Below are 24108 nucleotides of genomic sequence, written 5' to 3' on the forward strand. Positions count from 1 at the left end.
AGGAAGTTGTCTCAGATAATGGGAAAACGGTGTTGTTTTTATTACTGCATTCATTATGAATAACGGCTATATTTACGAAAAACAGCTGTTCATCTCCCCCAGAACTCGCACTATACTATACAAAGGCTCTGCCCTATAAGTGCGTGGGGCGCATGAATGCGATCGGAATTCACCCGAAGATGTGATAATAGCGTTCAGTTTCTTGCACAGATCAATTGACTCGCTTCATAAGACGCTTATTTAACGTCACAAGGGGCAGGGATTACTTTTGTGTTGAATGTATTTGCGTTTTTTACTTTTATTGATTTAACTTCAATTAATTCAACCAAATATCTTCAGAAATATCTTCTTGAAAAAACAATGCGACCCACATCTTGGATGTACTGGAGGACTGTGGGTGAGTAAATTAGTAGCAATTTTTGGGTAATGTAATGCATTAAGGAATATAAAATACAGTTAAAAAGACAATATCCCTTTTAATTTAATATCATGAAAAGGCACAAATACTGGATGCAATATTTGTGTGCATGTTTTAATATATGGCCTATAAGTAACAGCAACAAAAACAGTATAAAAGGAACAAAACGCAATAAATAACAGAAATACAAAATAACAGAAGAAATGAGGATATGGTAAAAAAACTGGCCCGCATCCTATTTATACTTTTGGAGTCTGGCCCTCAAAGAAAAGTAGTTGAAGACCCCTGCCCTAGATCATACCCAAAATGTTATGTCTGAAATGCTTAGATTTTAACCCATTATCGACTTGATGGTAATGTGCTTGAAAACTACAATGAGCACTTGAGTGAGGTCTGTATGAAACAAAATCTGCTTTCATTTGGAAAAGACATCCATATAAACTGACCTTTTCAAAACCATTGGGCTCACTGTATAACATTTCAGATACAGAATATATATATAAATTTATAATATGAATAATTATATTAGACTGTGCTGAAACTATGGGCCTGTGTGTAAGAAGAAAGAGAGTCAACAGAGACAAAGCAAAAAAGAGAGAGAAGGAGAGAGAGGGAGAACAAGCAGTGGAGTGGAGTGGAGACACAAAACGTGTCAAATGTTTTATCAGAGAACTACAGCCATGCTATAAAAACGTCTGTCATAATAAAGCATCATCACACTCGATAGATGCTTCAATTATAAGAGCCACGTTATAAAAAAGCCAAGACGAATCATTTGAGCCATAAAACATGTTGTAGTCAAGAGAGTTCTGAGCTCTTATTCTGTTAAACCATCCCGTCCACTTACGAAATGAGTTATTTTGCTGTACTGTACATCATTTGCCTTTCATTTCATGTAATGTTACACATCATAAACTTCCGCAAGCCTACTGCTGACTCTGGCTTTCGTATCGTAAAATATGACAAAGCAAGCATATTTCACACCTACTGTACGCTTTACCTTATTTCATTACAAGCATTCGAATTGAGCAAGGCTTATAGCAGAGCAATGTTTTCTCCTCTGTGTTTTCTGAGAAACGGTGTTTTAATAGCTGAGGTCTTCAGGCACAATCTATAGCTGCTAATGAACCGAATAAAATACAGTTAATACAATAAACATATGAACACAGATATTGACTACACTAGGGAGTGAACACAGTGGCGGAGCCAGAGGGGGGTCCAAGGTGGCACTGAACACCCCTGACACCCAATTGGCCACCCTGGGTCTCACTCCAAAAGTTGATTTGCTACTTATGTTGATTGACATCAGATCTCACCTCTCGTTGAATCAAGCTTTTATTTTGACGTGTGGTGGCAGTGCTTGCACGTGACGTCCCCACAGCGCACACAAAAGTCAAACGAGTCAGCATTTATCGCTATCTTTCCTTTATTAAAACGGAAAAAAGTTGTTGTGCAATGGATTGTACAGCGCAAAATCAGAGATTTCACTAGTACCTCTAATCAGAAATCCTAGGATTTATTTACTTATAATTCAATGCCAGGTCAGGGTTTCATACACATTTTCTGTCATGGTCTGTGGACCACCTGAAGTAGATTTGGACACCCCCTGGCCACCCCATATATAAAACTCTAGCTCCGCCACTGAGTGAACTACCAGTGATGGCAGTTTTTATGGATTACATTTACATGACATTTACATTTAGTCATTTAGCAGACGCTTTTATCCAAAGCAACTTACAAATGAGGTAAAGAATGGAAGCAATTGGCACAACATAAGGACAATAAAAAAGCATAAGCGCAGTAATACTGGTCTCATATAGTCTACCACAGTATACAAAATAAGTTTTTTTTTTAAGGATAGAAAGAGTAGAAAAGAGATAGAAGTCAGAACTAATCGGTCAGGTGCTTCTTAAATATGGATTATGCATATACAGTGAATTTATTTATATTTACATTTACATTTCATGATTTATTTCTACCATGCATGGACTACAACACTAAAAGAGAAACTGTTAGAATTTTATGCGCTTTAGCAACGATTTAAAGCAAACACCAAAAAAAGAGCACAAAAAACAGCCTTTTATTTATAAATGTTTAAATAAGAAATAAGGTACAAGATGCCGTTCCATGTTGTGAATATATTTGTATCTTAATGCATTTAGCTCAGCTTTCTTTGTCCAGTTAGCATCCAGAACCAAAGCAATACATTTTATGAGAAACAGTGCTGTCAAATCAATTAGTCGCGATTAATCGATTCCAAAATATGTGTGTGGCGTGTATATATCTATGCGTATATAAAAATGCTAGGGCTGTCAAGCGATTGATCGCGATTAATCACATCCAGAATAAAAGTACTGTACTGTGCATATTAATTTTGTATTTATAACAACATACACATACAAGCATATATTTAAGAAAAATATGAAATATAAAAATACATAAACATTTATAACAATTTTTAGTATAAAATAAACAAATAAAATAAATACATGTAAATATTTTCTTAATATGTATGCATGTGTGTATGTGCTTATAAATACTAAATTAAAATGTATAATAAATACATATATAACAAAATATATACTTATAAAATATAATACATTTATATATTATATATATTTATATTGTAAAATACATTTGTATATCACGTTTTATATTTAAATACAATTTGCATTATGTATATATAGTATATGCACATGTATATATATGTATGTATGTATGAATATTATTTCTTAAATATATACATATACATTGTGTATTTATATATACATAGAAATATACACGCCAACACGTCTCGTGTGTGTGTGCGCACGTGCCAATTCTTTTGTTCATACTTTCATTATTCTGTTGTTTGCTTGCCTTTGTTTCTCAATCCCTAATTCCGCACGTTCTCATTAGTGGGGAAATGCACGCATCATTTGCGCGCCGCGTGACAGCATCTGCTCGCATTACAGGCAGATTCATCGATAATGCATTGCAGTCAATTTCATTCCCCATATTCAATATAGTGCACATACAGTACGTGCCACCTCAGCCAATTAACTCTTCTGCGTTAGGATTTCCCTGACAACGAATTGCGAAACAGTGACAGTTTTTATAGAAATGATTTCTTTCCAAAGAGTTACGACGCATTCAATAACGGCTGCTTCATAATTAGCATTTAAACATCTCGCTTCATCCTTCATCTCTGTACTCTAGACTTACACTTCCAAGACTTCCTGCTGGGAAGGGGGCGGGCTCACCCCGCCGGTTTCCCTCCGCACCCTGTTGCGAGTGTTCCCGGAGGAAACAGAGGCCTGATTTGATTGGCTGCGAAAAATGTCCCTCCGGTGCGTATGCAAACTAGGTACCTCTGATTGCGAGCCGTTGATGAATGTCACTTTGGCGGATAAAAAAAGCCCCCCCCGTCTCCGGATGAGAATGAAAGGAACTAGTTTGGCATCAATTTTCTCTGACCTCGATTCTTACCCTTCTCATAATGAGAGCGAGAGGGCCCGACGTACGTCGGCGGTACTCACACGTGAACTTTATGAGGAAGGCATCTGATACGGTGGAGAGGAGGGGTACATTTGGTAAAGCTGTTTTCAGGAGGCTAATCCCTGCGTTCATGACATGATTCCTAATCGCAAACGCTACCAACTTAAAACAGGCCAATAAATACCTCACGTGCACGACAGACCTCGAAAACAGGAAACAGAAACAAAAAACAAAAATGCTGAAGTTTGAATTTATAATGGATTAGTAATGCTAAATTTTCATAATACACAAACGTAATACATTATGAACTGTACTTTCACAATCGTAACCACAGTATTTTACATACACTACCATTCAAAGGTTTAGGGTCATTTATTCTTTGTAGTGTTTACTGTTTTAGTAAACAAATAAAAAATAGCAAATGAGTTCATTTGCAAAACCAGATAACTCAGTTTTTAAAAATGTTTTTATTTTGTTTTATTGTGTTAGTTAGCTGTATTTTTAAGTTATTATTACTTAATCAAAACAACCCAACTGCAGTTTGATTGATATTACTTGGATTTCAATTTTTTTATATATATATATTTTTAAATAGAATAAAATTATGTGGTATATTAGCATCTCAAAAGTAGCCACTGCTTGCCAATTTCAACCATTTGACAAGAGGCCTTCAAAACAAAACATAAAGATCATAAAAATGTCATGTGACCCAAGCTTCTGAAAAAATATGGGTGGTCTTTGCCCATGTAAACCCCCCTTACCCACTCCAGTTGCCAAGGCATATGGAATAGTTGCTAGGGCGCCTTGATTTAAAAGAGCCCTATGATATTTTTCATATGACTTGGCAACACTGCATAATGTATATAATAAATATTTTCAATTTCATTTGAATCATTTTAACTGTATTAAATTAACGTTTTATTGAATCTTACTTTTTTTTAAAGTCGAATTTTAAAATGAATGGATAATATCGTCGCTGTGCTTCCAAAACCTTGTATGTCCAAATTCACTGGTTTTCAGGAAATGGGAAAAAAACCACTACTGAAATGATTTCATAATGTGTTGTCAAAGTTTACAAGCACTTTTTAATACTTTGTATTGGTTAGATTTTTGCACAACCCAGTGAAAAACATAAAGGGTGACTAATGATGACTTACGGCAAAAAATAAAAATCACAAAAATGGAGATACAACGTTCCAGAAAGACAGCAGCGATATAGAACATTAAAATAATGAATGATTTTGTAATGTCAGGAGAAACCAACAGAGATATGGAAAAAGAGATACAGATGCATGAGAAAAAGAGAGAGAGAGAGAGAGAGAGAGAGAGAGAGAGAGAGTATGTAAGTTGGTGACAGTTTGTGGACATGCCAAGAGCTCACAGGAACCAGGGGAGTTCTGCAGCATTGTCTGTCGTGGTTGGATGTCTTGCAGGGAACCTGTCAGGCGACGTTGCGCGTTACCTTGAAAGACGAGTGATTAATGAAGGCAGAGTCGAGTTTGGGGTACGGAGGAGGTGGCCGGCGAATGATCAATCTTAATGAGCTCTTCTGCCGCCTGCATATTAACTGCAGGGGATGTAACGTATGGCTCACGGAGGCTTTCTCGTCTTTAAGGACGGTAACGAGGACCGACTTCATCTCACACATGCACTTCCACTCAGGCTCCAAATTCGTCTCAGCGGATGACGGCGAAATAATAATCTGAAGTCGACTCCTGGTGTGTGAAGATGAGCTCAATTTCAGAAGTGATGTTAACTAGCAGCGGGATTACAGAAGGGGTTTGAGAGGGCTTGTCTTGTTTAGATACGTTACAGTGCACACACACACACGTTTGTGCAGCTATCATTATGAGGACATACATTGACGCAATGCAATCTCTAGCCCGTTACCGTAACCCTAACCATCAGAACTACATGCCTGACCCTAACCCTTACCCTAAAACCAAGTCTTCACCCTCAAACAGCCCTTTAAAGGAGTCTCTGGAAGTGAGGACCGGCCAAAATGTCCTCACTTTACTCTCCTTGTCCTCACACCGCTAGTCTACAACTCAAACCGGTCCTCACAAATATAGATGTACAAGTACACACACACACACACACACAAACTTAAAGGAGTTTTCACCATAAAATCAGTTTTGTTTGGCTGGTTTGAAATTAAAAACCAAATGTGTCAATTTGTTTGATGCTTTGACGTCATTTCCAATGAAACAGGAAGTTAGGGCGGGACATTGCTCCCCTTTTAAAAATAGCCAATCGTTAACCTAAGCTGAAGTGCAAAATGATGTCATAAAAATTACATACTCGTATTAGTGAAGTTTTTAATGCTTCTATCTTCCAAATGTAAATTTTGAAACGTGGAAATGTGAATGTCCCAGAACTCACTAGTTTAAAGATACCCTTAAAGCTAACATACTCATACCAAAACTTTCATTTTGATTTCATGTGTACTTTAAAAGTACTGGATCCTGGAGGCTGAGATAACAGTACATGGCTGATCTGTTACTGCTGCTCATGTCAGTGTTTGCCTTCAGCGAGCATGCCTCACGTCTCCTGCATTGATTCTGTTGTTCTGCTAGAAGAACCCAAAGCACAAATACATGAACGCTTTTCAGTTTTTGCAATGCTGAAGTGCTGCAGCGTGTGCTTATGCAGAAACAAGTCATTAAAATCTATAAAACGGGATCATGAAAACGGTCAACAATGCATTTCTGTATTGATTAACTGTTCAATGTAAAAAGTGTACAAAGAAATCTCAAAGCGCAAGAAATCATTGGAACGTTAAATTAACGTGGCCGATTTCACTAGGACACAACTTACACGAGGGAGTTGACGTCGGGTACAGAGCAAGCAATCGAAAACAAAACCGATAAAAGAGTAAAAAAAAAAACGTAATGTTGATGATGATTAATGGCGTTTTAATCCAGTGATATCTTAAGCAAGCTGTCAAGCTAAATTACTATTAGCTTTGTGCATTATTTTAAACTCAATAAAGTGTGACGCTGATGCACTTAGAAGGTTAACATTTCTTTAGATCACACCAAAAACACTTGCCGCTAAACTTTATCCAAGATATATTAAATAATATACAGTAAATTTGATATGTCTTGATATGAAATCTCAACAGCCTCAAGAGAAGTTCACTTTCTTGTTATCCTTTATCTACAGATGTCATCATGGACAACAGTAAACAGCATCCTTTCCTTTTGAAAAACAAACATTTCTCCTCCTCCAAAAAGATGTCATTTTTAAACGAAGATATAGTTAAGTGTTTTTATAAGGCATGTGACATCTTTGCTAACTTCTGTTTTTCCACGCTCACTGCAAGCACACATATTTCTAACCCCACACCGGTAAAACCACTGCTACAGTAGATAACAATCAACCTGATTTCACTTCTATTGCTAGACTGCATGAGCCCAAAATTGCTTTCTGTACCTTTAACAGTCAGGCAACCCGTCGCAAGCATCTCGCTTTTAAACTGCAAAGGACAAACATTTGATATTCAAAACATACGTAAATTTCAATGCGATAAATATGAATCCATCATGGCACATGCAGACAAGACCGGCTGGCAATGCAACGTGTAACTCATTCAAGGTTTGTGAATAAGGATGAGGCCGCACCGGTCGGTCTGATGGTTGTTGGAAAAAGCCTTTAAATCTTATGGAAAGCAATAATCGTTGTTCAGGCTTGATGCAGTACTGCAGTTACAGTGTTGTGTCACATAGAGTTACTACAGTCATCAAGCACGCTACCCCAGAGGTGTCACCAGTCAAATACAGCCGGCGGTGGACTCCAATCCAGGCCGGATTACATACAGTATTACAAATATGATATAGAAAAAGTAAGATATTTAATTTACTGTGTTGGGAACTAAAACATGCACACACATCTGAGTTTCTGAGTCGAACAGCAAAACAGCATGTGTGGAACTAGAGGTTTCACGATATATTGGCAATAACCGTGATTTTACTAACAGTGATAACTGATATTGTGTTAAGGGAAAGGTCAGCCAAAAATGAAAATTCTGTCATCCTCAAGTTTCTTTGTTCAACAAGATATTTGGAATAATGTGGGAAACAAAACATTTCTGGGGCACCATTGACTACCATAGTAGTTTTGTTTCCTACTATAGTAGTCAATAGTGCCACAGAACTGAACAAAAATCTAAAATGTATACAGGTTTGGAACGACTTGATGTCCCAACGTAAACGATGACAGGATTTCTATTTTTCACATAACTATCCCTTCAATATAAGACATATGATAATATCATCTCATTCATATATATCAGAGTTTATGGATATCACAATAATTGTTCTGACCATGATAATTGTGTATTGAAAATCATAAATTGTGACAGCCCTGGAACCAGTGCTCGAATTGAATCCATGACCCCCATAATGCATTAGGGACCCCCTATAAGAGAGGATTATTTTATTAATAATAATAATAATTACAAATCTAAAATTTGTAAATATTGTAAATTAATTAATTACAATAATTACGTATATGTATGTACATGTCTCTTTAAAAATGTAAGTGCTTTATATCGTTTACTGCTTATTTAGTGCCTCTCTAGATGTAGCTTGATTAAAAACATGCTAAGAAATCCCCACGCGGCCTCATTTTTGCGGTAATTTTCTCTCTTTCTTTGTACTGTATTTATCCAATACTATGGTGTGACAAACGCAGAACACATATTTAATAGAGTCGTTCTTATATTTTCTCTATTCTAATCAGATACTGGTGGGTGGAGCTTGTGTAAATAGCCTCTGCCAACAAGATTAACTATTTGCACTGAGTGTAAATAGACATTCCGATAATATGTTTAGTACCGTTATACATATTTTAAAATAAGTATGAAGATTTTTGGTCCCACAAAAAAAATAGACATTCAATTCAAGCACTGCCTGGAACATCAAGGGTTAACAAATCTTTATCTAAACTAGTTTTCAATCTAGCATAAAACTAACACTGCTTAACTCTGAAATCCCATTATTACACTAAACATGTAAATGTAAATATATTCACAAACAACATTGAATTCTACCGTGCCTCAATTAGAATCAAATGTGCAATGTAAGCACAGATTTGCTCCAACAAAACCTCAATCTTCGACCAACCTTGTTATTTGAGATTAGCTTTTAAGACCATACAGAAAAAAGCAGAAGCTCATTATATTGTCTGAAACATATGGCGGGCCTTCCAGATAAGCTCGCAATTAGAAGACACAACGACAGCAATGTTTTTATAAACGCACACAATTGCACAAGTGTATTTGCAAAACAGTAGCGCAGCCCCGCGTGGAAGAGAGCCGCTCTGAGGGTGGCCGGGGCATCGGCGTGTTAATCATCAGTCTAAACTGATTAGTTTCCTAATTGAACCGCCAACAACACGCCTGCCATTACAGGTCATTTGTCTGGAATGGCTGGGGAACGGTGCTTGAACACACGCAAGCTGTTTCCAAAACAATCCCGACCCTTATGAGCAATGCTTCTGCGGCTTCGCTTTAAACCAGAGGCTGTTTTATTTACAATAGTGCATCCTGGGATTTGGTGTTTCGCGGAAAACCAAACACTCCTGGAGGAGCTTATGTGCAGACCGAGACTCATTTTCTGTATCTATACTTTCATCTAGACACCTTGAAAAACAATATCAGAAGACGGAAGATTGCGCGAGCCGACAGGGGAGCTTTTCCTGGGTTTTGGTAAACAGAAGAAAGAGAACGTTACGCTTCTCACGATCGATGGTTTCCCATGGCGGGAACGCTGGCGTTTCGATTTCGGTATGTAAGGCGTCCGTCACAAGCGTATCCCTGTAGAGCGCCGTCATTTCTCAAGTCTCCGCATTAACATGCACGCGAGCGTATCGCAAACAGTCCTTGAGCCGAAACTTTCGTTTCGGGAACGCCGGGGCACAGCCGGAATGGCCCGGGGCCGATCTGTCCTAATGAGACAAGGAATTCTGCGCTTGCCTCCGTGTCGACGGCCCAGAAGCTTGTCTCGATTTATTCACCGAGATGGAACTCGCAGGGAGCCGGAACAACTCTGGATAACGTGACTGTCATTTCCAACCAGACGGATCAAAGTCGGAAGTTCGAGAGTCACTTGGATGTGGAAAACGGCATGGCGGGGAGCGGTGGATGTGGTTTGTGACTACGCCTGTGAATTCGAGTGACACAAACACACACACACGGGATAAATTCATTTTCAAATTGCGCTTGTTGATTCGGCGATGCTTGCTGATGATAAACTGCCGTTTCGGAGCGAGTCGAATCTATTTGCAGTTTTGCGTGTTTTTAAACGTGCCTACCATACGACATAACGCAACATAATCCTTTACTTGAGAACGCAGTCGACAGCAAAGGCACAAAACCATATCTGCCAATTTTACAGAGAGGATGCGAAAACCGCAGCCAAACTCTCGAAAACAAGCCAACATTGTGCTGATGAGACGAGATATTCAGAGCTTTGGTGCCAATTGAAAGACTAAAAATGCATGCTCAGGCTTCAAATCGCCGCTGTTTTGTTGAGAAATAGTGAGTTTTTAGGCAGCTGTTCATTGAGAAACAACATATTTTGAAATGTTTCTTCCCTCTGGAGCGTGTCACAGCACTGCCAAGGGGCTTTTTTCCAAAAACAACTGTCTGCCTAAAACACATGTCTGTTACAAAGACTATATTTCCCAACTTTTCAATCTAAAAGACACATTTTTACGCTGATAAGACCCCTCAAACAAATATAAATCATCTCGACTGCTCTGAAACAACTCGTGGGCCTTAAATCTTCAGCACGTAACTTCAAAAGCCTGACCGTTTATTGTACCCAGAACCACCCTTGGCCTGTCAATCATTTCGGGAGTCCAGATTTGCTGGCGTCGGATTTGCTTAAATGTGTTTTAACAAACGTGTTAACTGCAAACTAAAATCTTAATCTTGCTAATGCGTTCATCGTGATGGACCTAATATCATCACAGAGTACTTAAGGAGATACGGTATTTTCCATGAATCCAAGCACAGACAACAAAAGTCAAAGCGAAAAAACGTATTTTCCATCCAAAGCAGCACATTAGAAACAGATGTTGAAACAAATGAATGTCAAGGTCAGACATACAGTATTTGATCTGAGCATCTTTCTGATTAAATGGGAGTTTCAGGAAAACCTAAAGCGAATCTGGACTCATAAAAGAAAGCTATTACACTAATGAGCTCTGTCTGCTTTATATACAGTATATGGATTTTTTTACCATCGATTAATCTGATGTATTTTTCACCAAATACTAAACTGCTGATGAAACGTAGCATCACTCCTTTTGTAGCGGATTTGTGCTGCTTTGCCTTTAAAACCACTGAGCGCTTTTTATGATTGAGCCTTTAGAAAATAAAACAGAGTTCAAACAAAGGATAAGATACAGAAGTCAATATGAATGTCTTTTGATAAGTGTCAGTTTTTGTATTATGTCATCTAAACTCTGACTTCTGACTATCGGTATAAAATCTGAGTTTGCGTATAGGCCTTTTCACACCAAGAATGATAACTACAGTAAAGATGATGATAATGATAACTACATTAGCTGAATAATGTTATTTTTTAAGCTCAAATGCTGCAGATTCACATTTTAAATGCATTAGCCAATTTTGAATGGTTGGCAATGTTTTATCATTCATCAGCTGAAAAAAATGCTCTAAAAGTGACCCCAAGAACTTAGTTTCTCTTTATCTTTATTGTTATGATGTGGTGCGGACATCACTGTTCTTTTTAAAATGTTTTTTTTTTAATTTTCTAACTATAGTTATTGTGCTCGGTGTGAACAGGTTTTTAGAAAAAACGTGACCACGTTACCACAATAACAGTGCAGCATGTAAAAAGAAAATCAATTAACAGAAAAGCATACTTTGCAATCGATATTTCTGTCTGTTTAAAAATAATATGTACAGAAAACAAATCTAGTTTAATTTCGACAAAGAACCTCAAACTAAATTCTGAGGAGCTTCCGAGTACTCCCAGTTTGATCCAAAGCAACTTAGAGATAAGAAAACAACTAAATATAGTACTAGAAACAACATCAGCATTAGAGGGTATAATCTGAAGGTGGTCCGGTTTTAATCTACAACCGAACAAAGACACAGTAAAAGCGCACCAAATGAAATCAGATGGAACACTCCGTCCTATACGCTTTTTGAAAAACGTTATACAAAAGTTGAACACAGCATTTTTTGGTGGGAACATTATCCATCTACGTGGCCTGGGGCGCAAAGAACTGCCCTTAAAATCCTACAGCAGAGCAGACGGACCGCACTCCGTCCTCACCTTAAGCTGGTGGTTTTAGTGCTACAGTAACCTTGCCAACTGCACTTAAGCACAATGCATTTGTATTAAAAGAGAAAACTTCACACTTTGCACGTCGCTTCTGCTGTGTGCTGACCCGTGAAGGATCCTGGCGTCTTTAAGGGGTTCTATCAGCGGGAAACGCAGCCAAAAAACACCAGGGAACCCGAGGTTTCTGTCAAACTGAGTTAAGAGGTGAAGTGCTCTTACAAGCTAATGCGGTCAACAAGGTGAAATGTACGACACGGGTTTCAGAATAAATCAGTCAACGGATCAAAGTGCATCGGTTGTGATGATGAATCGTGTCATTTTTGTACTCCTAGAATCATGAATTAAATAGCAAAAATATATATTTTTAACAGGTTTCTTAAAAACGTTCTTCTATTGGTTTAAGAATTAGATAGCCCCGCCTTTAACTCATGCCATTGGCCGAGCTCAAACAAACAGAGCAATGTTTTAAAAGCACTAAAAAATCACGGTGTTTATATTTAAAGGGACAGTTCACCCAAAAATAAAAATTCTGCCATCATTTACTCACCCTCGAGTTCAAATTTGTATAAATGTCTTTGTTCTGATGAACAAAGAGAAAGATATTTGGAAGAATGCTTGTAACCAAACAGTTCTTGGCCACCAAAAATGACAATGGTAGTCAAAAGTGCCCCAGAACTGTTTGCTTTCCTAGTACATTCTTCAAAATATCTTCTTTTTATTCAACAGAATAAAGAAATGTATTAAGTAATTTTTCCTACTATGGTAGTCAATGGTGCCACAGAGCTGTTTGGTTACAAGCATTCTTCCAAATATCTTTCTCTGTGTTCATCAGAACAAATACATTTATACAGATTTGAAACAACTTGAGGGTGAGTAAATGATGACAGAATTTCCATTTTGGGTGAACTGTTCCTTTAAAGCTGAAATTTGTAACTTTTTTTGTTAAAATAAACAAAAATAAGTTGTTGAGCAAGCAAAAAATCTGTGTTTTTAAGCAAAAAAAACCCCTTGTCTCCTTATCTTATCTCGATTCACAACATTAAGCTTGTAGACTGATAATTTATAAGTTGAGCTGTCAGGTATGATTTCATGAAAAATGATGTCAAGCAACGTACAGTAATCTGCAATTTTATGTTTAAAACAGAGATGATGACAGAGGGAATGGTAACGGACTGCAACTTAAACCTACAAATAATATTTTTAAAGATGGCCTTGAATACTACGCCAGAGAAAAAAATTACACATCTTTACAAAGTAAATGGCATTAAATTAGCTGTGCTGAAAAGGGACGCACCAAACACTACAGCAAAAACGAATGTTACAGAAAAACAGTTCCCACGCTGCAATTCAACAGGTTGGAATTATCAAATAATAAGTCAAACTATAATATAAACCTGCTGAAGAAAAAAACTCAAATCAGGTGGTTTATTGGTGGCTTATCTGGTTACCATGTCTGAGAAGCAGGTCTAGCATATTTTTAAGGGTTCTTTCATCTAATTTCATACAAAGCCAGCAAAGAACAAAAAACACATTTCAGGCAAATTTTTTTAGCAGGGAAGTACAGTGAGGTACCAGAGAGAAATAACTGATTTCATGCATTTTACTCATGCATTTAATCGTAATGAAAAAATGAAAATGTGCTCTGAACTAATATTAATGTTAAACTTCCATTTAAAACGATATAAACCAATTAAAATCCGCAATTATGTTGCAGCAAACATGGCAAATTAAACTGCTATAGTCCTCATGACAAGAGCTGCTTCAATGCCACCGCTCCAACTGCGTTTTGAGCATTTAAATAGCAAAAAATGTACCAAAAGTCTCATCTAATTGGCTCTTTTTGAATCTTAAGAGACAATTGGAAGTCGCGTCGATGTGGAAAGCAAATTGCGCTCATTTTATAGAGCTCATAAAAAAAATCAAATGAGCTTAAAAAGCCAATCTAAACCTAGATTAAAAGCGTCATTAAATGTGGAAATTGCTCAGGGAATACGCAACATCTGTTTCTGGACTGACACAGTCTCATCCAAGGTTATCTTGTACAAACAACAATTTACAGCCTCGAAAACAGTCAAGATTTCACAGCGGGAGACTCTCCGACAAATTTTCAGAGAAGGAAGCATGCTTATGTTGTTTTAAGATCGGAACCGTTGACCTTGGAGATGCTTTTATACATCAGCCTGTTACTCACGAGGTATATTTCGACAACATCTTGTCATGTTCGCGGTCAAGCCGGCATCAAACGCAACACCCTGCGAAAGATATTTTTATACAACACCCTGCATTCGTTTTAAAGCACGAGGTCCACCCGGGCTCACTTACCTTTCGGATGACTCGGGTCCGTGAACTCGTACTTCCCCATTCCGACGGTACGGAGCATCTGAAGGCCGTTCAGACCTTCCTGATTTGCAGAGGTCGGCGTGGGCTGAACCGTCGCCTGCCCGTTGGTCAACGGCAGCGCGGCAGAAGGCAGAGTGGGCGGGTGTAACAGAGGGTGGGCCATGTGACCGTTTCCCATCACGCTCTGGGGAGCGGGATGGACTACCTGGCCGGCCGTCGTTAGGGGCGACGGGGTGATTGGCGGCTGGCTGGTGGCGTAAGGCGACTGGTTCTGTAAGCTCAGGACAAGGCTTCCTGCTGGCTGGGAAGAGACGGGAGGAAGCTGAAAGTGGGCGGTCATGAGCGGATGGTGTGGGGCGATGGGGGTCCGGATGGCCGGGGTCACGCCGACGAGCGGCGACTGGACGGACCCACCTTGGCTGTAGATGGCAGGTTGATGCATCCCGTAGGAATGAGCCAAGAGACTGGGCTGACTAGCCGCCACCACCGGAGGAACCCAAGCGGGCGCTGTGGAGCAAAAACACACAATCATGATTTATTTACCTGTACCTGTTTGACTTTCTTTCTTTTGAGGAACACAAAAGGAGGTATATTTGAGTGGTTTTGTGTCCATACAATGGAGGTCAATGGGGGCCAGTGTTGTTTGGTTACCAACGTTCTTCAAAAATCTTTTTCCGGTTCGGCAGAAGAAAGTATGTCATACAGGTTTGGAATGACATGAGGGTGAGTAAATGATGAAAGGATTTTCCAAATATTTGGTCTATTTTATGAAAGAAATAGAAATCATTTTTAAATATGGGAATCCCAGATGGCCTCAAAACTATCACACACTACAACACCATTTTTACTTCACGGGTCTTGAAAAGAACAAGAGGATAACACGATGGAAATATTTTAGCACATGTCGGTCCGCTCAGATTGCATCTAGTTTTCCATCAGCGGTGTGGACGTTTCAGAGCTGAATTTGGGTTTGGTTCTGGGTGAGGGATTTACTCCTAGCTATTTTCCACAGTCACCCGGGCATCCACAGGAAAATATCCATTTCTTCATTCATTCTTTTCTTGTGGGTCAAACAAGAGTCAATTACTAGTGCAGCGATGCAGAACGGTTATAACAGACGTGACGTACGTGACACAAAAAACACCTGAAAAAGAGCACGCTTTCAAATTACACACACCATCTCTATCCTTACTGTACAATTTCAAAGACAGACACGTTAGCAAATCCTATGAGCGCTTCACATTAGAGAAAGGTCTGATGGAGCATTTGATGGGCAGCACAAAGTTCAGGTTATATTTAGCAAAAAAGCGAACGTTTATTTTGGAGAATCTGGGTCTCTCTTCTTATTTCGCCAAATCTCAAATTCCACCTCCTGACTCATTCGTTTTAAACACAAATGACATTCACAATGAATATGATTCATTCAGAGCACCTGATGTCATCTCATGCTGCAAACAGATGTAGACCAGGCTGAGAGAATATGAGCAATATCCCACCTCTCTGTGAACAGAGATCAGATCAGACATCATCTGCTTGATCTTGGGCAGCGTGCTCAGACTTGGTGTCTTTCGTGAGGGAAATAGATCATAGGACCGAAACTGGATTGATGCTTCTTATGGGAATTACCCACAATGCAACAGAAGAGATTAATCTCATGAATATGCACTTGTTTGGGATGCATTGCCCTTCCATCTCTGGAAAGACTGCACATGAACAAAACAAAACAGATTAAAAAACATTAATCGTGATGATGGCCTTTACCACGGTATGGTCTGAAGAGACCCTGATATACAAGAAAGAATATTTTTACTGCAACCTGAAGGAGGTGCATTATTCAGAAGGAAGTCAAAGAAAAATGTTCAATTTTTAACCAATGCAGAATTAGTAATGCAAGATTGTCCAATATCTGTATTATATTAAAACAGAGCTCTCGACTCACGGGGACTTGGGTCTAGTCATGACCTAATCCCACATTCCCTCTCTCACCATTTACTCTCCTGTCTACACTTCAGTTTCCTATTATAAAATAAATCAAATAAAAATAAACAGAAAATTAAAAAGTCAAATAAAGGCAATAAAATAAACAAATAAACAATAAATCAAATAAAAAAAGAACAATAAATAAATAAACAATACAATTAAATAAATTAATAAAATAAAAACATATCATTAGGTTATAAAAAAATATATTTTTAAATATACAAAATAAACAAAAATTTGTTTTGTGAAAGTGCTTTTTCTAAAAATAAGTTAAAAATAAATAAACATTCAAATAAAGGCAATAAAATAAATAAATAAACAATAAATTAATTAATTAAATTAAATAAAAAAACAAAAGTGCTATTAGTCAAGTCTTTTGACCACAAACATATCATTAAAAGGAAAAAAGTGATATTTGTTTTATGAACGTGCTTTTTCTAAAAATAAGTTAAATCTGCAATCCATAACTTTTGCCTCTTTATCACCATTTTTGTTTAAAACTGCAAATACTTCACATATTTATGAGTCTTTATGTTCATTCAGTAAAATAAAAAAACATTACAGTTTGCTGCTTTAAACCAGTCATTAACTGTCATTAACTGCACATGAGGGTTTCCTTTTAGCTAAATTCCAAACAAAGCACAAATAAAGTAAATCAATGTCACAAATAAGCCAAGTTTTCATAAACTTCCATAACCTCCCCAAAATTTTCCAACAAACAAAAGAAAAAGCTGAAAAGCGCACACCGCTGCCATGATTAATGAATGCCCGCAGAGATGTTATGAGAATCATGTTGCTTTTTGTCTGTTGAGCGTGTTGAGCTGGTCTCAGGGCTAATGTGAGGCACATCTCTCCGAATGTCACATTACGCTCAGTGCTGTCGAATGAGGAGAGCTTGAGTGACATCTCTTTTTGTGGGTTGAGGAAGGTGCCAGAAGCGGGGCCCCGTCGAGCGCAACACAATGTTAATGCTCCCTCCTTCTGCGAGCTGTTCGGCTCCTACTAAAACGGCACAGCGGGGGACCCCTGTGGAGGCCCCGGGGGGGCTCTGCAGAGGCCAGCAAAAAACACATCCCATTCCCCATGTATAATCGATCAGAAAAGGCTAGACAGGTCAACAACCTATCTTTATTAATGTGAGCCAACTTGAGATGAGAGAAAACATCAGTGTAGCGTGATACACTTTGGCTGACCTCTTATTGTTGGCGTGATTCTCTTGTTTGATGTTTTGGGGGGTTTTCCATGCAGAAGCTTCAAAAGCAAAGTTTGAAAAATCACATCAGGAGACTTGACCCAGTGCAAACCGGGACTCAGTCGTATAAGGAAACATCATTATCTGCAAATTCATATGTTCACATCCAGTTTTGCAGTAACAGATCACTATCATAATGAAAATCATTTTGAGATATCTCAGTATAAAAATACACAATTGACTAAATAATCTTAGTGTTGTCTCTCAAAGCTCAGTCTGTCCTCACTTGACAAGAATTCAACTCAACAATTGTTCTTTAGTCTCTCACGACCTTGAGACGGAGACAGGCAGTTATCGCAGGTCTGTTAAGACAATGCAGAACTCAACGAAACAAGAACAATAAACGGCAAACAACAAAACAAACAAAAACAAAATCAATGAAGAGCACAGATGCGTGTCTGCTCTTTGGAAACCCCTCATGCCTTTATCCAGATTTACAAAAGTGGAACGAGTGACTTTTGTAATAGAAATACATACCACATATATATTACAATATAAACTCTTCATCTTATTAAGACCTGTTGCACACATCTGTAGATCAAATGTAGACACGAGGACATACCTGTGGTGTCATTCTCTCTGTGCTGTTTGGTGGGCGGCTCATCTGTGTCCCACGGTGTGGTCTGGTTGATGGGGGTCTGACCCCATCTCACCCCAGGGGCCAGCAGGAGACTCTGAGTCTGGGTCTCACCGGGAGAAAGGCCTGACGCCTGTGGAGAGAAATTATATATATATTGATCAGAAATTATAACAGAATCACGTTTATCAGCAAAACACGACGTTAGATGGGTTTTCACGGCAGGGTCACATTTTTGATGCAGCTTGTGATGTCCCACAATAAAAAATTGCTGGCTGACATACTGCGCAAAATGAAACTACAGTAAAATGCAATATTTACATTTACATTTACATTTAGTCATTTAGCGGATGCTTTTATCCAAAGCGACTTAAAGAGAGTTCAGGAAATCTAAAAATGACCATGGTTTTACTGCAAATAAATAAAAAAACATGGTAACTACAAATTAAACATGCACTGTAAAAAAAAATACAGAATTTTTCAGGGTTTTTTTTACAGATTTTCCACATAAGATGTAAAAAAAACATATTTTACATATCTTAATGTATTTTTTGAAATGCCGTCAAAACCCACAAAATTACAGAAAAAGATTGCAAATTTACAAGAAAAACAGGGGGGGGGGTAATTTTACAGGGAAAAAGCCGTCATTTTACAGTTTATTTATTAAAATTTCCGTTCATTTTTAAAGATTTCTTTTTTTACAATTTCTTTTTGAAATACGGTCAAAAACTATAAAATACCAGAACAAGACAACACATTTACAAGAAAAATGGGGAAAACAATTTAATATACTTTACAGAATTTGTTTTTTCCAGTTTACAGAAAATTTCAATTTTTTACGGATTTTTTTTCAGTGACTAAAGTAACTATAGTTTAACCATAGTATTTATAGGAAAACAATGGTTATACAAATGGTAATCGATATTCCATTTCTACTATAAAAACCATGGTTAAATTTGGTAAGGGATGAGAAATGGTATAAAACGTATTATATCAACGGCAGTTAGGTCAGACTGCATTTACACCAGTTGAAAACCGTACCAGCACCTACATGAACTGCTAGACCCCCGTTTTAACACTGAATTGGGTTCGGTTTGCTGTTCACAAAACAAATTTCAGAAAACAGCTTTACACAAACCAATTGAACTAACTTCTAACCCCAGATGGGGTCGACCAATCAAAAGCTCTAGTATGAAAAACTAAATGAATAAAAAAATGTGAAAGGCATTAATTAGTAACATGTTTGATTTAATGAATGAATAAAAACATAATTTATTAAAGTGTGAACTGTGAAGAAAATCTACCGGCCAATCAGAATGCAGATCCAGAAAAAACCCTGGACAACACACGCCCAATTTTCTATTTACAAATTATTTTTGCCATCGTCAGATTTTGATTACAGCCTATTCACGGATTCAAGTCAATTCCGCCCCAATATTCACTAAATCTGAATAACTGTAATTAAAATATGCATATGACAATTTTGTGTGTTTATATCAGATTTCGGCTTTTATGCTCGAAATGCGAGTTTCCTGCATCTTTGCAATTACGGGGCCGTAATTGCACATTGTGAGGCTTTCGGTCTCTCCTCATCACCATTTACAATGAAGTGCTCGTATTAGGCCGGGATCTGTAATTCATTATGAAGTATAAGAGCAAGAAAAACGGAAACGTCAAGGAGACAGTAACTAAACGCCTTCATTACGTCTCCATTCAAAGAGCACCATAAAATGCCCAAAAGCAACATGCGAAAAGATTATACAGCTTTATCAAACAGTGTTTCACAACAGTGCTATTTATTTATCTATCACCCTACAGTGAACTATAACTCCTTCACATGAAATGTAAGAGCTAAAAAAAAAACAAGAATAAAAGGAAAAGCCATCCAGACGCCAACAAAGATTGATAGTAAAGGAAGTTTGAGAAACTTTGCTTTGACTTTAATTGAGTTGAGGTTTTATGTCAAACAGGCAGGCTGGGTGACGGGGCACGCCATGTGATCCAGGCAGATGCGCGAGGCGAGTTCCAGAGAGATGAGTTAACCCGGCATCTCAGCCTCACCCCGCTACGCACCTCTGAGTTAATGGAAAAGACCTCGTCATCAACCCACTGCTCCGGCCCGTCAGTTTTCCTTCGTTCCATTATCGCGGCTGACCCGCGCTTTACTTCATCAATTTACCCATCGTGCATCTATGTCACCTCGGCCTAAAGCCAATTTGTTGTTGGTTCGAGCTGCACGCCGACATGCGAAACATCTCATCGCGACTGGTGCGCGGAGACGCCAGGGGTCGACCTCCGTACGGTAAGTGCTAAGCTATCTGTCCGTACGCCGGCGAAAAACACATGAATTCAACTTAAGTGGCGCTGAAAATGTTTGACAGAGGTCAGGTTGAGTCAGTTCAATACTCGCTTTCAATAACTCGGTGGAGTTCTGGAACAAGCATTTACAAGTAGTTTTTTGGAATAGACATTTTAGATTCATGCATTGGGCAGATGCTTTTATCCAAAACACTGGTTCAAAGTAAACATTTTTTTTTCCATGGAATTGAACCCATGACCCTTGTGCTGCTAATGCAATGCTTTACCATTTGAGCTACAGAAATACAGATATTGCAGGCCATTTTCTAACCAAATGTGTTTTTCCTTGACAATCACCAAATATTGTTCCTATAGCTCAAATGGTAGATTGTGGCGCCAGCATCACCAAAATAATGGGTTCGATTCCCAGTAAAACACAAGCTATTGAAATAAAAACTTCTAAGGATATAAGGAGATAAAAAGCAACCCATTAAATTCTCCGTCCCCCAAGACTTTCATTGCCCACCTACTTCAACTTTGTCCTAGTTCACAAACTTCCTATTAAAAAAGGAAGCCCCGGGACCCAGCGAGATGTTCATCTTGTACGTCTTTATGGGATTGATTTATATATTGACTGACAGTAACCTTTTTTCATGTACAGCACCCAATAATTCTTCGCCGCCTATCGCTCGTTCCTCGTCATCTCTTGTGTTTTCTAATCCTCGTGAAAAGGGATGATTTGTACCGTGGCATTTTCTGCCGTAATAATCTTACGCATTTCCTATGACCGGCTGTCATGAAATATGAAATCTTCCTCATTCTGCTCTTCTTCTTATAATATCAAAACGCGTTATTGGATATTCAAAGTTCTTTTTTTGCAGTCCTGTTGAGCAATACATAAAACGCGCATTTCAGACTTTTACGGGCATCTGCTGTTGGGGGGGTCGGGGGGGGGGATGACAGACACTGTAAAACGTGGCAGGACCTGAGCGTCGACAAGCATTTCCTATATTCTGGCTTTTTTAATTCATCTCTGGTTATACAGGCTCCGCGTCCCTGGCGGGCCATTATCGCAGGGTGGCAGATGGCTTCCTGACTCGACAGAAAACAGCCTGGGATAGCGTGAGTGTGTGTGTTTGTCCTGTGCAAAGCAAGCAGCCAAAAATAAATGAATAAATAAATACATGCTCTAATGCTTTTCGGCACAAAGAAGTTTAACGCCTGTAGTCAGTTTAGTGTTCCAAGCATCTATTACACGGACGCTGGCCTTTCTATTCGAGAGGTGCAGCGAACGCATGCAGTACCAATATGCATATGTTTAGACCATAAGCATCATTTACGTTCGCCTGTTTTTATGCCCACTATGTTATGAAATAGCCAGAGGCAGGAATGCATCTAATAAAAAAGGAAGCACCTGCTATTTATAACGAGTGGCTGGAATCTGTTATCCGTAATGCTGAGTGATCATGTGACTATTATGCAATGTTCTCTCCAGCACGACTCTCACTCGCTACCTATTCTATTCTTGCCTATTCTGAAGAAATCACAGAATAAAAATGCAAACGAACGTTTCTGCCCTCTTAATGTACATCCAGTAATGTGCAGCTGCAATTTTAGTTTTAAGACAGAATAAAACCTTGAACCCTTCAGCCTTCGTTATTCATGCATTTATCCGATGACCTGCAAAACAAATCACATGTTAAAATAAGATGAAATCGAACTTAAAAATAAACAAAAATCGGTTACTGAGCAAGTATATAACAAAGTGATCAAAACTTCCCTCGTTTACAACGGTTAGGTTAAAATAAAGATAAAAAATCTCGGCTGTTCAGTACGATTTCACAGAAAATGTTTGTTTGCTGTAATTTGACTTTAACTCACAAAAAGATACAGTAAGCCCGTGTTCACACTTGACTTCTTTTTCGAAGCTGCTTGCGTCTGTTTTACATTATAATCCTATGGAGTAAACCGTGTTTTCAAAAAAGTCCTGAGCACTTTTTTAAACGACTTTTTCTGCAGCTCAGAGCGTCTTTTTAAGTTGAAAAAAGTTCAACATGTGACAACATGTGAGGAACGTGATTGGTCGAGTTGGCTCAACTTCGAAAAAATAAAATGGCGGCCGAATCGACAGTTTTGTATAAATGTAAGCTTAATTTTCACTTTCAACAACTTCTGATTGAATTTCTAGCGAGAAATTAGTGTTGTAGTTTTTAAATATGGGATTAGTTATTGCAAAGACGCTCTCGGTTTATAATTCAAATAGACTTCTGTTCTGTTTCTGTTTCTCTGGGCTGCTTTCATGCACAGACGCTGCCTACGAAGTCATGGCGTTCGGCTGCTATTTGTAACCAAACGTAGCCAGCGTTTACTAAAAAAGTGCCTTTGTCAACTTTTTCTTGTCAAAAAAGAAGGTAAGTGTGAAAACGGGCTAAGTATGTAAAGTAACCTGCTTCAGAAAAAACTCCTGTGACAGTTCAACTAATCTGAATTAGACAGATTGCAATAAAACCACACAGTGACGCAGGTAATTGTGGTTTAAAGGAAATGATTTGTGTACATTTTCTAGCGCTAACGGCAGCAATAATTCATCAAATGATGGAGACGAGCATTATAACCGGGCATATATCCAGCGTCTGATTCAGGTGTTTGGATTACACTGGCGATGATGTACAATACCACTTCAGTCATGCCAGACCACATCGTCTGCTGCATCCTTCACGGCGTGTCTCTCAGAACAGGCCTGCTGCATGGGGAACTGCAACGTGCAACTTAATAATAATTGTTTGGGCACGATCAATTATTTGCATAATTCCTTTAATGAATCGGGTGCTAAAACAATGCAAATACTATCACCAGTTACAATTCCTGCTTAGCAAATTCCTCTTCAAGAGTCGGATGTTCCCAGATCCAAATCGTTTCTCATCCGGCTAATAGCGTCACAACATTCAAGTACACTCTCGTGAGGTACTCTATGCACTGCATTACAAAGACTACAACTTTTACAATTGAATCTCTTTGGTGTCATTTTTAATGCATGAGGGGGTAACCAGAATGTCACATACGACAGGTCAATCACTTCTTGCACATTAAAAAAAGTAATGGCTACGTTTTCCCCGCACATACGGCAGGCGTACAGATGAGGTACTGGCTTGAACAGGATTGGTCAGAAACTATTCCAATGAGCTTTACCTAAGAGCACTGCAGCCAGGCATGGAGCTGAAGTAAATATCACCATGGTAACATCCTTTTCCATACAGCACAGCTGTGAGCTGCCTCTATTGACATCAGGGTAACATACAACCAGTGTTGGGCAAGTTACTCTGAAAAAGTAATTAATTACTAGTTACTAATTACATATTCAATAGTGTAATTAGATTACTATACAAATTACTCTCTCCAAAAAGTATTTAATTACTTATTACTAATTACTTTCTATATCCTGTAT

The 24108-nt window shown here is 38.4% G+C and overlaps 1 protein-coding gene across 3 annotated transcripts in view; it reads right to left on the minus strand.

The window, feature by feature from the left end:
• The window catches only part of LOC130565488 (kelch-like protein 29), a 197584-nt gene that overhangs the window by 69896 nt on the left and 103580 nt on the right, over positions 1–24108 (minus strand). For all 3 annotated transcript variants that reach the window (XM_057352226.1, XM_057352227.1, XM_057352228.1), the window contains 2 exons: positions 18351–18498; positions 14539–15063 (listed from right to left, as the gene is read on the minus strand). In XM_057352226.1, coding sequence (XP_057208209.1) covers positions 14539–15063; positions 18351–18498 — 673 coding nt within the window. The remainder of the gene's footprint in view (positions 1–14538; positions 15064–18350; positions 18499–24108) is intronic.

The sequence above is a fragment of the Triplophysa rosa genome, linkage group LG15, assembly GCF_024868665.1.
Source record: "Triplophysa rosa linkage group LG15, Trosa_1v2, whole genome shotgun sequence".
NCBI classification, from domain to species: Eukaryota; Metazoa; Chordata; class Actinopteri; order Cypriniformes; family Nemacheilidae; genus Triplophysa; species Triplophysa rosa.